Source organism: Erithacus rubecula, assembly GCF_903797595.1.
Source record: "Erithacus rubecula genome assembly, chromosome: 9".
Taxonomy (NCBI): domain Eukaryota; kingdom Metazoa; phylum Chordata; class Aves; order Passeriformes; family Muscicapidae; genus Erithacus; species Erithacus rubecula.
In genome coordinates, this window is record NC_136660.1 from 12,920,804 (window position 1) to 12,934,388 (window position 13,585).

Here is a 13,585-nt window from a genome sequence, read left to right on the forward strand (position 1 = left end):
AAATCCAGACATTGTTTTCTTTCTCTTCTTTCTTGCTGCTAAATTTATTCTTCAGCCCAGTGTTCGCACCCTCAGCTTCTCCCCAGACCCAACCATCTCTTCCTTTTACTCTTTATCTACACTGACTTAACTTTGGTCCAAAGTGCTAAAAAAGACAAAGTGGATTGAATCAGAAGAGAGCTCTGTTAAGCTTTGTTTGTAATGGTCAAACTCTTTTCTCCTCTCTGAAACAAAGGTGGACTGTATAATCTGCTATTTCGTATCCTTGTAATTTACAGAAAGTGACAGGTACTTGCTTTCCTGCCCAGAAATCTTTAGTGTATGTCAGCTAGAGGTACCCAAGAGGTAAATCAGCTAAAGCACTGTCATGTCTGTAGCTGGTATTTATCTTTGGAAGTTTTTTTCCCTAAATTTACTTTAGAAACTCATTTTTCAAGCCAGCTTTGCCCCTGTCCCACCTGCCCAGAAATAGCTGGCTACTGTGCAAACTTTTTCTCAGCTGTGGTTTTTAGATCCAGTGGATCTAGAAGAAGTCTGGGAGACAAGAAATCTGGAGTATGAAAATAACAAATATGTGAAGAATTCGTTTATAAATTGAAATCTAAATTGTGACTTTTGAACCATTCTGAGCAGCCCTACAGTTAAAATAGTGTTGGAAATGCTGCACAGGTTTTAAATTCCTACAGTGGTGGAGGCATCAGGGAAGAGGGTATTACATTATGAAATAAAGCTTTATGATTTCTTGTATTGCTGGATTAGAGCAGAGGATAGAAATGATATCACAGGGATTGACTAGGACCTCATAACAGGTGATCTGACCTGGTCAGAGAGTGGGAATTTCTGAGATTTACTGACACATAAGTAGAAATCTGCATTACCAAATGTGATCCAGATAGATAGATTTGAGACATCTTTTTAATGACATCTTTTTGATGACTCTAAATAACAATAAATTACCAACTGATATAAATAAATGATTGACATACAAATGTTTTCTGTGTACATCACAGGTGATCTAGACTCACATTTAGGAAGTCACTGTTCTAACTGAATGGTGCATCACATCAAATGGCATGATCAGAATCACACTGATGCAATACTAGAAGAGTCTAATCAATCAGAAACAAATCTTTCAAATTCCAACAATACCTACAAATACAAATTAACCAGAAAAATAATCAGCATTGTCATGACTGTTTTTACCTGTAGTCTGTCCCATTAAACCCACAAGAGTGTGGGAATTTTTTTAAATAACTGAAACTCCAATAGGAAAAAATATATACTCCTCCTGTTAAGATGTGAACACAAGGACATCCTATTACAGTAAAAAGTAAAATTTAAATAGGAAATGGAAGGAAAAGGAAGGAAGGCTGTGACTGGGAGAATATTCACATATCAGGTGTCCTTCATGATGCAGAGAAGAAAAGTAGAACTGATCAATGCCTCTGGTATCATGCAGCAGCATCAGTCCCTGTTCACCATCTCAGTTGCAGGTTCTGATGTGTGTTATTGATGAGAGCCACGTTAGCCATGAGGAGGCTATGTCGCCTCAACAGCAAATTGCAAAGCTAGTTTTTAAAAAAATGTGTCATTTTGGATTCAGAATGACCAGTAAAAATGTGAAAAGCCCTGGCTATGAATCAAAAAAGCCACTTAAATGATTGTTGCTGAGCCTCAAGTCTATACTTAATGCTTTGGTAGCTGCTACTGCATGAGTGGAATACACTGACTTGAAGGAAATGTCAGCCCAGCCTAGTCAAACTACCTCTTAATGCAAGAACAAATAGCATATGACAGGGCCCAAGGGGCCTGAAGAGCAAACAAATAGTTTGTCCCTGTCCACTCTGGATGTAGTGGTGTAGTTGACATAGGCCTCTAGACAAGTAGCATACTCAGCAAAGGGTCATTATCATTAGTGTCCCTGATCACATAAGAATCAGAGGCATCAGAGGACACTGGGTTTTCAGTGTGTTGCCAAGGAGAATTTCATAAGCCTGAGGATTTTTTCTGATCAAAGATCTAAAATAATTCCCAACCAAACAATAAAACTTGCTCAGAAACTGTCAAGACACAGTTAAATGACACAAAAAAATGTGAGCTCTTTGGCATATGTTTCCAGAAGCCTAATGAGATTATTTATCTGAAGTTGAGGAGGAAACCTCCTGTCTTTTTTCCTGAAGTTGTATATAATATTTTAAGTATATGAACAATGGCTGTGCACATTTATCTCCTCATCCACCCACTAAGCCACATACACTTAAATGTACATACACATTTCTGCTAGTGCCACTCAGCATGAATTTGCATTGCCTCTGCCATTGTAGTACTGCCCTTCCATGAACTGAAACTGTGAGCTTTCTGATAGAAACAAAAAAAAAGTGATGGCAGATCTAGGGAAGCATTTCTTAAGCCAAAACTGGTAAAATTAGTTGACTGATTATTTTTCATGACTCTCTTAAATATGAAGGTAAGGTTTGGAAAGGTGAAAGCCTACTGATTAACCATAATAATGGTATATATTTATAACCCTCAGCCTTGGAACTTTCCATTTTGTACTCTTAAATTTATATCCAGACTTTATGCAGTGCTAATATGCAATGATAACCAAGCTGTAACCCAGCAGGTATATAATAGCACAGTTCACTTCTTGATTGTTTTATGAGTTCACTATGACCAACATAAACAACAGGAGTAATTCAGTGATTACCATGTTGCCTTACACCAGTTTTTAACAATATTATAGAATTAAATTATTTAAATGACAGGTGGTAGTATCTGTTAAGCCACCTGATTCTTCATGCCATTGGTAGACCAGGGACTAGTAACTTGGGTTTCCTGTTTAATTTGTCTCCTTTCCATTTCTTTGTTGATGGACTGGCTTCTTAATCTGAAGAATGGTACCCAGATTTCAAAAGGACTGTAGTGGGTTGATGCTGGCTGATGCCAGACACCCTCAAAAGCTGCTCTCTCACTGCCCTCCCCAGCTGGACAGGGGAGAGAAAATACAAGAAAGGGTTCATGGGTTGAGATAATGACAGAGATCACTCACAAAACAGACTCATATTAGAGATATTAATTGAATTCATTGCTAACAAAATTGGAACAGGATAATAACAAGTATAAACTGACCTTAAAACATCTTCCCCCTACCTCTTCCTCCTTCTCAGCTCTACCTCCTCCTCCCAGAGGTCAGGCAGATGAGGAGTGGGGTTTATGGTCAGTGATCACATGTCATTTCTCCCCCTACTCAGGGAGAGGAGTCCTTCCCTGTCTTCATTGTGGGGTCCATCCCATGGGAGAGTGAGTCATTCCACAGGCAGCAGTTCCCTGCAAACTGCTGCAATCTGGGTCACTGTTCCACTGAGTGCAGTCCTTCAAGGACTGGCTGCTCCAGCGTGGGTCCTTCACAGGGTCACAGGTTCTACCAGGAAACCTACTCCAGTGTGGGCTCCTCTCTCCATGGATCTGCAGGTCCCTGCAGGTGGCTGCTCCAGCACAGGCTCCTCTGGGGTCCCAGCCTCCTCTCAGGCACCCACATTTTCCAGCGTGAGTCTCTTCCATGGGCTGCAGGGGGTTTCTGCATCCCCATGGACCTTCATGGGCTGCAGGAGCACATCCTGCCCACTGTGATCTTCACCATGGGCTGCAGGGAAACCTCAGCTCAGGTGCCTGGAGCACCTCCTGCCCCTTCTTCTCTGACCATGGTGTCTGCAGAGCTCTTCCTCTCACATGTTCTCACCCCACTCTTCTCTGCACAATATTTATGACATCTGCACAATAACTTTTTTTCCATTGTTCTTAAATCTGTTACAACTGAGGTGTTACTGTCATTCGTAATTGGCCCAGCCTTGGCCAGCAGCACATCCATCCTGGAGCCGACTGACACTGGATCCTCTGGGCATGGAGAAAGCTTCTGGCAGCTTCTCACAGCAGCCATACCTGTAGCCCCCTGGCTACCAAAACCTGCCCATGCAAACCCAATACAGAAGTTTTGTCATAAGCCATGGGAATAAGAATAGCATCTGATTTTTTTTTTTTTTTTTTTTTTTTTTTTTTTTTTTTTTTTTTTTTTTTTTTTTTTGAGGTTGCTTGAAATCTTGCTTAAGACTTTTTTGGGATGAGAGAGCAGGAAAGGAAAGGAGAATTTTCCAGCAGAAGAAAATACTATTTTTATGAAGTTCAGGTTAAGGGAAGATCTACTCAGATCAAGGCAATAGAAATAAAAAGCTCTTTAGCTATAAACTGTGTTTAAATAAAAAAATATATTTTTATAAACATTGACTGGCAACAGTGGTAGCTTTTATCATAAGGTCATACGCTTCATTTAAATGACAAAAGCACTCCTATATTTTATGATGCCACTTAACTGTGCATTTATTTTTTACAAATGAGAAATTACTTTTTCAGGTACATTCTCCTACCTCTCAAAGATTGCTAGTTCTTCAGCTTCAGTAGATCTAAATGGGAAATATTTAAAGCAAAAGACACTGATGGTGTACTTTGTCTCCTTCTCTTTAAATTTTTGCTTATGCGAAAGTCTTGAAGTTAACTATTTTGTTACTTTTTTATGTGAGAGGCTTCATACTTCAGAAGCATTTTCTGATCATGTCCTTAGATATCAAGATATTTTAAAAAACAAGATTCTTACAGTGTAAAGCTTTGTATCTGTGTTCTTAGTAGTCATAAATTAATGGGAAATCTTCAGTAAGGCTTCTGAGAATAATAAAACCAGCAACATCTGGGCAGAGCAAGAGGGAAGAAAGGAGAATTAACACCGTAGTTCAGCCCATAAACTGTACAAGGCACTAGGTACCAACCGCTGTATTAGATGCAGTCTTAGATTTAGGAAAAAAGACAGTATGAGATTACAGTAATATAAGAATAGCTTCTGAATATGACAATGAAAGCATTTAGAAGTAAAACACAGGTTTTCTTTCTCTTGTCACACTGGGTTTTCTTCTGTAAAGCCTGGTGCATCTGGGCAATGAATCCTTACAAATTTCTTTTCTGATTAACCTGCGAAAGGAAAGATCAGTGAGAGAGTGTCATTAGTGTAACACACAGAGGCAACAAATTCTCATTACAACTTAATGCCATCCACACAGACTGCGGGGTCACAGGGAAGGGCTAATGGCAGCCGACAAATGTTGGGTGTATTAGTCACAAAACATTTGCTGAATTCCATCAGAATGTCGTGACAACCTTCATAGCTAGTCCCAGCGAGCTGCTGGAGTCAGTGGAGTTTTCCTGTGACAAGCCGTCACTCTATCTTGGTTGAGCTTTATAGAACCAGTCAAAGCAGTCAGGGAAGATTGAAGTGACAGAGGCCCACTGAGTAAATAGTGAAACATGCAGCACATCATGAAATATTCAGCCAGGGTGTAAAAGCTCTAAATGCTTTTTCAATTATTAGCACCTGCACTGCCTGCATACATCTAACACTAACAGCATGTTAATTGCCACAATTTGTTAGGGTAGTTGTAGGAGAAATTTCGAAGGCACAAGACGTTCTTTAGTGCTAAAGAACTTCAATTCCTCTCTAATCTTCAGCAAACTCACTCCCTCCTAAAGTTAAACATCTGTGTGCATACACTTGCTAAGACATACCCATAAACCCATAAGTCAGGTAGGAAAACTCAAAATTCCTGAACCACAGGCAGGATGGCTGTAAAGACCCTGAGTCTTGAGCAGGAGACTGCTAAACATCTTTTTGTGCATAAAATCCAGATATGTCTACCTGAGAAAGGCACAGACTCTAACAGACACAGGTTAAGGAGGAATAGTGTTTTCCTCAGGTGTCTTTTGCATTGACTTTATATAAGGAGAATTTTATTGGAGGACAGAATAAAAACTAGCCCAGACTTTGTCTTACTAATGTATAAAGACTAAGAGATTGCAGTTTATTTTCATGCAACCCCTGGGTCTTCCCTGCTGGTCACACAGTATTCTTGTTCCCAGTGCTCAGCACACAGAGTAGTTCCACTGCAGATCAGGGAGGGTATATTGCTCTAGTTCTCAATTGCATATGAAAAATAGCAAGAGGCTAAGACAAGGGTGACACAATACAAGGGTATGTTTAACAGTAGTCATTTAATGAGGCAGCCATCTAGTCCTGAATCTTCTCTTCAGTTCTTTCCATCCCCAGTCAGTATCCAAAAGTTTCATACTCAAAAACTCAGATTTTACAGTGGTTGGAAATGTATGCTAGGGAAACAGTGCTCTTTAAAATGTAATGTTGACTTCCTTGCAGTAGGTTTGCTGTAAGTGGGATTTGTGGTTTTGCTTTAGGCTGTTGTCTTCCAGGCAGGCTTTTTTGGGTTTGCAGCTGTAGCATGGCATTTAGCATCATTTTCAAGTTTAATTGCACATAAGTGGCATTATATGCTCTTCAAAACCTTGAAAAGATGGTATTTTGCTCTTCATTTTAAGTCATGCGTATGTAATATCTGCCATAAGAACCAGAGAAGCTATTTTTAAACTAGGGCTATGGATGAGGGAAATTTAACTTTTGTTCCATTCCTTCCATACAGGCTTTACATGTCTTTTCCTAGCCAGAAGGACCAAATGCTTTGGTCACTGCAAGTCATAAAAACCAACATCTCAATTAAAACAAACACTAAAGGTTTAATTGACAGAAAATGCTTTTCTTCCTATGTCTTAAATTCTTGAATCAGAGAACTTTGCAGCCCCAGAGAACATAATGACTGCAGCATGAATATAAGCATTTCTGCAGTGACCTGCCAGTGTGACTCAAGCACAGCTTGACAAGGCCATCTTCAAGGATGAGGAGGCAGAGAGGCTCTAGAAACAATCAGTCCATGGTTTGGCTGTAAGGGCAACAACTGCAATGCTTTGTGTAATATAAATTTTAATGGGAAGAGGGTGTCCAAATGCCTTAGGCAGATTTGACAGCTTTGGCCTCTCTATGTGTCTGTCTTAATTAATTTTTAGTATTTGAAAAACAGGTTTGGATCATCAGATTAATTAGGATGTGTATGTCCAAAGTAGCAATGCTATTTTATAACTGTTCTGATCAATTCAGTTTTTAAATACATAAGTCAATATATCTTCTGATACACTCAGTAATATCTGAGGACAAAGTTGGACCTAAGTAGCAAAGAGTTTCCAATGTCCAGAGACATTGCCAGGGATCACTTTACTGAGAATGAAAGAATATTGATTAAAGAGAGATTAAAATAATATCTTAGCCCAGAAGATTTAAATTTAATGAACACACATGAATAACCCCACATATTGGGAAACAGAATGTAGCTAGTCATATCACAGAGTCCTTCTCAGGCAATAATCCATTATCCTGGAGTAGAAATAGTAGAATAATATCTCTTTGCATGCTTTCATGTTGTGTGTCCCATCCTGTTTGCTTCCTTTAAGGTTCCCACTTGCTATACTCCAAGTGGTAAAGCAGAGACTAAACAGTTTATGATAGTGCAAATAAATGCATGTATTGATATAAAACAAACAAAAACCAAAAAGCTCCCAAAAATCTAAGGTTTTGGGTTTTTTTTAAATCATAATTTGTTACCTAAAACTTCAACAGGGAGTTATATCTGATGATTCGTATGCTTTATTCTTCCCTCAGCCTACTTAGGCTTAAGCCTAAAATATTTGAATAAACCTTTGGCAGAAGCTATTTTGAATGTCCCCTGTTAGGATACAAAACCTAAAAGAACTGTGCTAGGCTTTAAGCACTCACACTCTAAAAATTGCCTCAAACCTCAAGCCAGTTGACCATAATTGGATGTCAGATATCTGACACCACCTACTTTGTCACAACATTCCTTTCAATTTGTATAATTTTTGTGTCTGGGATTAGACTATTGGTAAATACTCACTTGTGTGAAAGCTTCAGATCATCTTAATTTAATAATTTAATTTTAAATCTCAGAGCAGAAAGGAAACACTGGTTACAAAACTAGAATGTGACATTTTTTAAAAACTGATTTATTATAGTTCCTCTGATGAACAATAGGGGGAAAAAAATTCCTTCTTATATGTGCTTGATTTCTGAAAGGAAAAGAAGGTGATTTAACTGGTGGACTTTGCTTTAGAAAAGTGAACTTTTCAATGCTCCTCTAGAAAAACTCATGAAGAAATCTTTTGTTGAAACACTGGGTGACTAAACTCTATGTCTATTGAGAGAATTAAAAACTTTGCAAACGTTTGTTTCTTTTTTCCAGATGAGTCTGACTTACATCTTTGCCATGCAGGGCATTGATTGTCTTAAAGCATCAGAACATTCTGGTTTAAATGGAACATTGTATTAATAGTTTCTCAACTTTTTTGGAGCCACTTTCTTTGGAGTTGACTCTGTTAGAGTGAAATGTATAAACATTTTCCACTGATTCCAATGGATCTGTAATCAGTGGCTGTGAAATTACACTGAGTGATCACCCTGACTGAATTTGAGATGGTTTTTCACTGGAATGCAAGTGTTGTTTGTGTGGGTATTTAGCATACCATGTTCAAGGTAAATTAACCTGTATCACACACTGTGTTCACAGTCTGCTTTAGCAGTCCATGCAGAAGACAATCTCACCAGAGTGTGCCGGTTCAAATGTTTAAAAAGCAGGAAACTTTCCTGTTTTAAGAGCTCAGACAATATGGGCATTTCTTTAACAGGCTTCAAAGGGCAAACTGCTTTATACACTAGATACCTATTTCAGAGTACTTAGCATATTCCTACGTTGAAAATAGTTTCCTCTTTGAAGTGGTACAATTCTATTTCAAGGTATTTCAAGCATTCATGACAAAAACCCGAGGTAAAGACTGTAGCTTTCCAGACAAAGCACTATTAAGTCATGCTAAATACAAGATTTTAGGGTCACTTTAGTCTGTACCTTGAGAATATGATTCTGCTAATGCTATTGTATAATGCAGTCACTTATGGGTCTTCACCAGCATATGAGAGTGTTGGAGTCACTTAGTACTTAGCTTAATGTTTGATTTTAGCATATAAATTAAAGAACTCTATGTGTCTGTGCTTAGATGTTACTATATAGCTGGAGAGCAAGTTCATAAAAATGTCTTTCATGTGCTTCTCCTTTGAGAAACCTTGTGCTTTAAAATGTTGCAGCAGAAACACTTAGAAGGTTATCACAGGTAGAGTTGTCAGAGAAAATGGACATTGTTGTTTGGTATTAAAATCATGTATTCCAGATGTGGGCATTTGTTAGTCAGTCGGCTCTAAAATGACATACTGTTGAATCTTTAAAGGGCTTCAGTTTGGGAAAGCAAAATATGATTGGGCAAATTGCTAAAATATTTAAAGTGCAGCCTGTTAAAGCTTTTACTGTGAAGAGCATCACGTCAGAAGTTGTATGTGGTAAAAGCAAGTAATTGGCTTTCCATACTTATGCCAGTCAGTCAGCATGGGGCTCTGTTCCTATCCCTTCTACTTCATTGCAGATGCCTATAGGAACTTCCATATGTATTTCAGATGGGTGGGACTGGAAAGAAAAAAACTTACATGGTTGTGATGGTGTCAGAAAACCCTATTAAAATTAAATGCTTATTGGTATAGAAGGGGATAGAAAGTTGTTGAAACTGCACCCAACATTTAAAAATTAATTTCTTTTTGTATGCAGCTTTTATTTAAAAATGTCCTTATTGAAAGCATGTTTAAGTGTAAATACATTTCATTTTTTTACTTTTATCCCTCTTTGTACACACCTCTTGGGATATCTTTCCATCCATAATTCATAGTATTTTCCATTTATGTTGTCCTCACCTTGTTTTTCCCCAGGCATGACCCCTTGTTAATTCCTGGCAACGAGCAGATTGACAATATGGATGCCAACGTGAAAAAATATGACTCTACAGGGATGTTTCACTGGTGTCCAGCCAAAGACATCGAAAAGGTCATTTTGGTAGGTATTGATGATAAGTTGTGTTTGAAAAAAGGTTATTTAAACCATAGAACTGATGTCTAATGGATCAATAAGTTAGTCTCTACTGTCACAAAACCCAGTGTATTGAAATTAGGAGCAAGAGAGATGAAACTGAAGCTAGAATGTTGGTTAAGGAATTGTGATTACATAAATGCTAATGCCCAATGCAATAAAAATTCATCCAGTATAGGGAATTTCTTTTTCATAAACTGAAATCTGCGTGTTTGGCTTAAATCTTTGGAGAACTAAGATTAGAAATACTTAAATGCTTCCATACCCCACTTTTCTTTTTAAACAAGGCAGTAATGATTCTAACATGGGCAAGTGTTGTTTTGACTTACCTCTTATTTATTGATGCTTTATTAATGATTGTTAATTGATTTTTTTTAATTAATTTTGTTCTCTTAGAACTTCTCTCTCAATTCCCAGTATTTCAAGCTGCCCAAGTAGGCCAAAGCAAGTAGGGCTCCTCCTCTGACTCTGGCATGTTGCAGTGAGCCCTGTCTCTGTTTGTTTCATTTCTTTAACGGGGAAAACCATCAAGCTGACTCAAGTCATTAAAAATAATTAGGAGACCTATCACAGTCTATTTTGAAAGTTTATGCCACTTGTGCTCATGTACTCATACCTAAGAGTAGCAAGTAACTAACCCCAGATCTGGTAAGCAAAACTGATGATATTTGAAGTGAGCTCCCCGGTGGATCTTCACTTTGTCGCACTTCATAAAGCTTTTCTGAGCCTGCTCTCTTAGATTTTCCTGCACTGTGCCATGGTGTAGCCAACGATGGTGACAGCCCCAGTTATTCTAGCAATCAGGGGTTAAAAGCTTGTCTCCAGTTCTCCTCAGGGGTTTCTGTAATAACTCTGGCATTGCCTGGAATTGCAGTATCAGTGTTTAAATAGTCAAGCAAGTAAATTCCAAATTTTAGAGTTGGAGCTTGAAGTTTTAAAGCCTGAACAGCTTTAAATAGTATCATTTATTTGTAATCAGCAAGCAAGAAGGGGTAGCCCTACTGTACAATACTTTGTAATAGACAGAGATAGAAATCTGCCTTTGTGCTGTAAACACATTTTATGTGACAAACTACATGTTGACCTACTTTGAAAAGCGTTCCTTACAAATGGTGCTGAGGAGTGACTCAATCATCATCTTTGGTTATGCCATGTTAGTTTTTTCCGGTACCAGCCTTTGAATCTGCAAGTCTGCCCAGGTTTTTTTCTGCTTCATGCATCATCACCAATAAAGACACTGCCAGCAAAATGCTTCCCTACACCTCTTCAAACTCACAGTCCACAATTTATGTCTACAGTCATATCTATGCAAATTTAATGCTGTCCTTAGAGACCACACAAGTACAAATTAGTGCATAATTTGAAGATGATGGGATTTCCCAGGGTGTCTTCTAATTGATACTTGATGATGTCCCAGTCAGAAAAGAATTAATTTTTCTGCCCAAGGTCTGTTTTATCTCTGTGACATTCCAGCAGTATCACGTAGTAAGAAGGAATTTTTGCCATACAATGCTGCATACAGATTTAGGGCTGGTTTATGGAGTGACATTTTTTACATACCTGCTTTCAAGACTTGGTCTGTATCTTGTAAAATCTGAGTGTTCCAGACACCTGGGTAGAGGCATGGGACAACTTAGATGCTTCACTTGAGAATTCTCTCATGTTTTCTGCTGTTTGAAGGGCCAAGGCAACTCTCTTGGTCAAGCAGGATGAAAATCAATGTATTTGCCTGGAGAAACTGAAAGCTCATGCATTTTTAAACTGATGAGAAAACTTCTAATCAGAGTTACCATTCTTCTGACATAGTGAGCATTTCTGCTGCATATTTCAATCTTAATTGCACACCACTATGCTTCTGTAATTAGAAAAATTACATATACTGTGGATAAGTGAGAGGAAGATTTTGGAGATCACCACTGTTTTAGTTTTGTTCATTAGCCAAACTTCTGTGTAAGGGTATAGAGTGTACCATTTCTTGGAATATGGTGTCATGGTTCTCCAGCTACTTGATGGAGCACAACAGTGCCAAGACTGGCTCCAGAAATTGAGGTCATTTTTTCCATGTGGCTTTATTTAATCATCTTGATGTTTGAGCTGCATGCTCAAGTGACCTAAACAATGCTGAAATTAGTTCAAAAATTTATTATTTCACTGAGACAAAAATATAAATCTCCATGAGACCTTTTTCCTCATTAAGTCAAATTGGCCTGAAAATTTAGTATTAGTCACAAACTTGCATTTTGATTTTGTCACTGAGAGAAGCTCTGTGGCATATAGTGGGCATCCATTGTAAAGCAGAGCGGTGTAGACCATTTGTGGATTGCTTCTCAGGGAAAGAGTAGCTTGTCCTTAGAAAGAGCTTTGACTCTAAGAGACAATGGCCCTCAACTCACAAGATCTGAGTAGTGTCACAAAGCCCTCCTGGGAACACTGAACACTCACCATCTTCCTTTTCAATTTGGTCCCAAAAGAAGAACCCAGCTAGTGATTTGTCAACTAAGGCATAATTTTGGGTCTCTTCTGTAATCCTTGCCTAAACACAGTCCACATGTATAGAAATTTATACAGGACCAGAATTTAGTCCAATACAATGTCTTCCCAAATGCTAAAGGACTTGCAAACAAGAACATTTTTTTTTTCTGCTGATCACATTTAATGAAATATAAACAAGGGTAAAATTAATAGGTGTTATCAAACTGCTTCTTTGTGCATGAACAATATTGACAGTTGTATATTTCCTGGTTTTTAAACTCAATATATGATTTAAGATTCTCTTTGTTTCATTTTTCCCTTGTCTTTTTGTTTTGTTTTGTTTGTTTCTTTTAGACTCGAAGTGAAGCAGCGATGACAGTTTTAAGTGGGCATGTAGTCGTTTGCATATTTGGGGATGTTAAATCTGCTTTGATTGGATTAAGAAATTTAGTGATGCCATTACGAGCCAGCAACTTTCACTACCATGAACTCAAGCACATTGTGTTTGTGGGTTCACTTGAATACCTGAGAAGAGAATGGGAGACACTGCATAACTTCCCCAAGGTTTCAATCTTGCCTGTAAGTTCAAAAGCCATATTATTGATACTTTGTTATTTAGGACACCAACTGGACAGATTCGTATTGACTTTGATCTTAGGCTTTTTTACTTTTGTCTGCTTATAGGCCTGAGGACTTAGATTTTCCCTTTACTGTGTCTATGAAAACAGAGCCCTATGAGACCTTATTAGAAGATATTTGCTGCAGTGTTTGGTTCCTCATCATCCTCATCGGATGAATTTCAGCTGCTATCAGATGTATTAGCTGTGTTATGTATTGAACATTCACTGTAGTGCCCTGCATGGAGCTGGTTCTGATGCTGTGATTTCCCTGACAGAATGACAGGAGTTTTTTATGATATTATTTATGGTTTCATACCCACAAAACCTTTTGAAAAATTATTGTTACTCTGTCTACATAGTATTTATATGTATTCCCAAAGACTTCCTGTGGACTGGCCTGCTTTATAAGGAACACTGCCCTGGTATTTCAGTTCAGAGTCCTGTGTGGAAGTACAGCAAAACCCTGACCCTTTTTAAATCAAGGAAAAGCTCCTATCGATCTTAGTAGGCACAGCCACTAAAACTGCAAAGGTTCTTTTTCTCCTATATATCGTTATGATTCACTCATATGAC

The 13,585-nt window shown here is 38.2% G+C and overlaps 1 protein-coding gene across 14 annotated transcripts in view; it reads left to right on the forward strand.

Annotated features, from left to right (window-relative positions):
* The window catches only part of KCNMA1 (potassium calcium-activated channel subfamily M alpha 1), a 421,118-nt gene that overhangs the window by 362,628 nt on the left and 44,905 nt on the right, over window positions 1-13,585 (forward strand). For all 14 annotated transcript variants that reach the window (XM_079312583.1, XM_079312582.1, XM_079312580.1 and 11 more), the window contains 2 exons: window positions 9,764-9,887; window positions 12,747-12,971. In XM_079312583.1, the coding sequence (XP_079168709.1) occupies window positions 9,764-9,887; window positions 12,747-12,971 (349 nt within the window). The remainder of the gene's footprint in view (window positions 1-9,763; window positions 9,888-12,746; window positions 12,972-13,585) is intronic.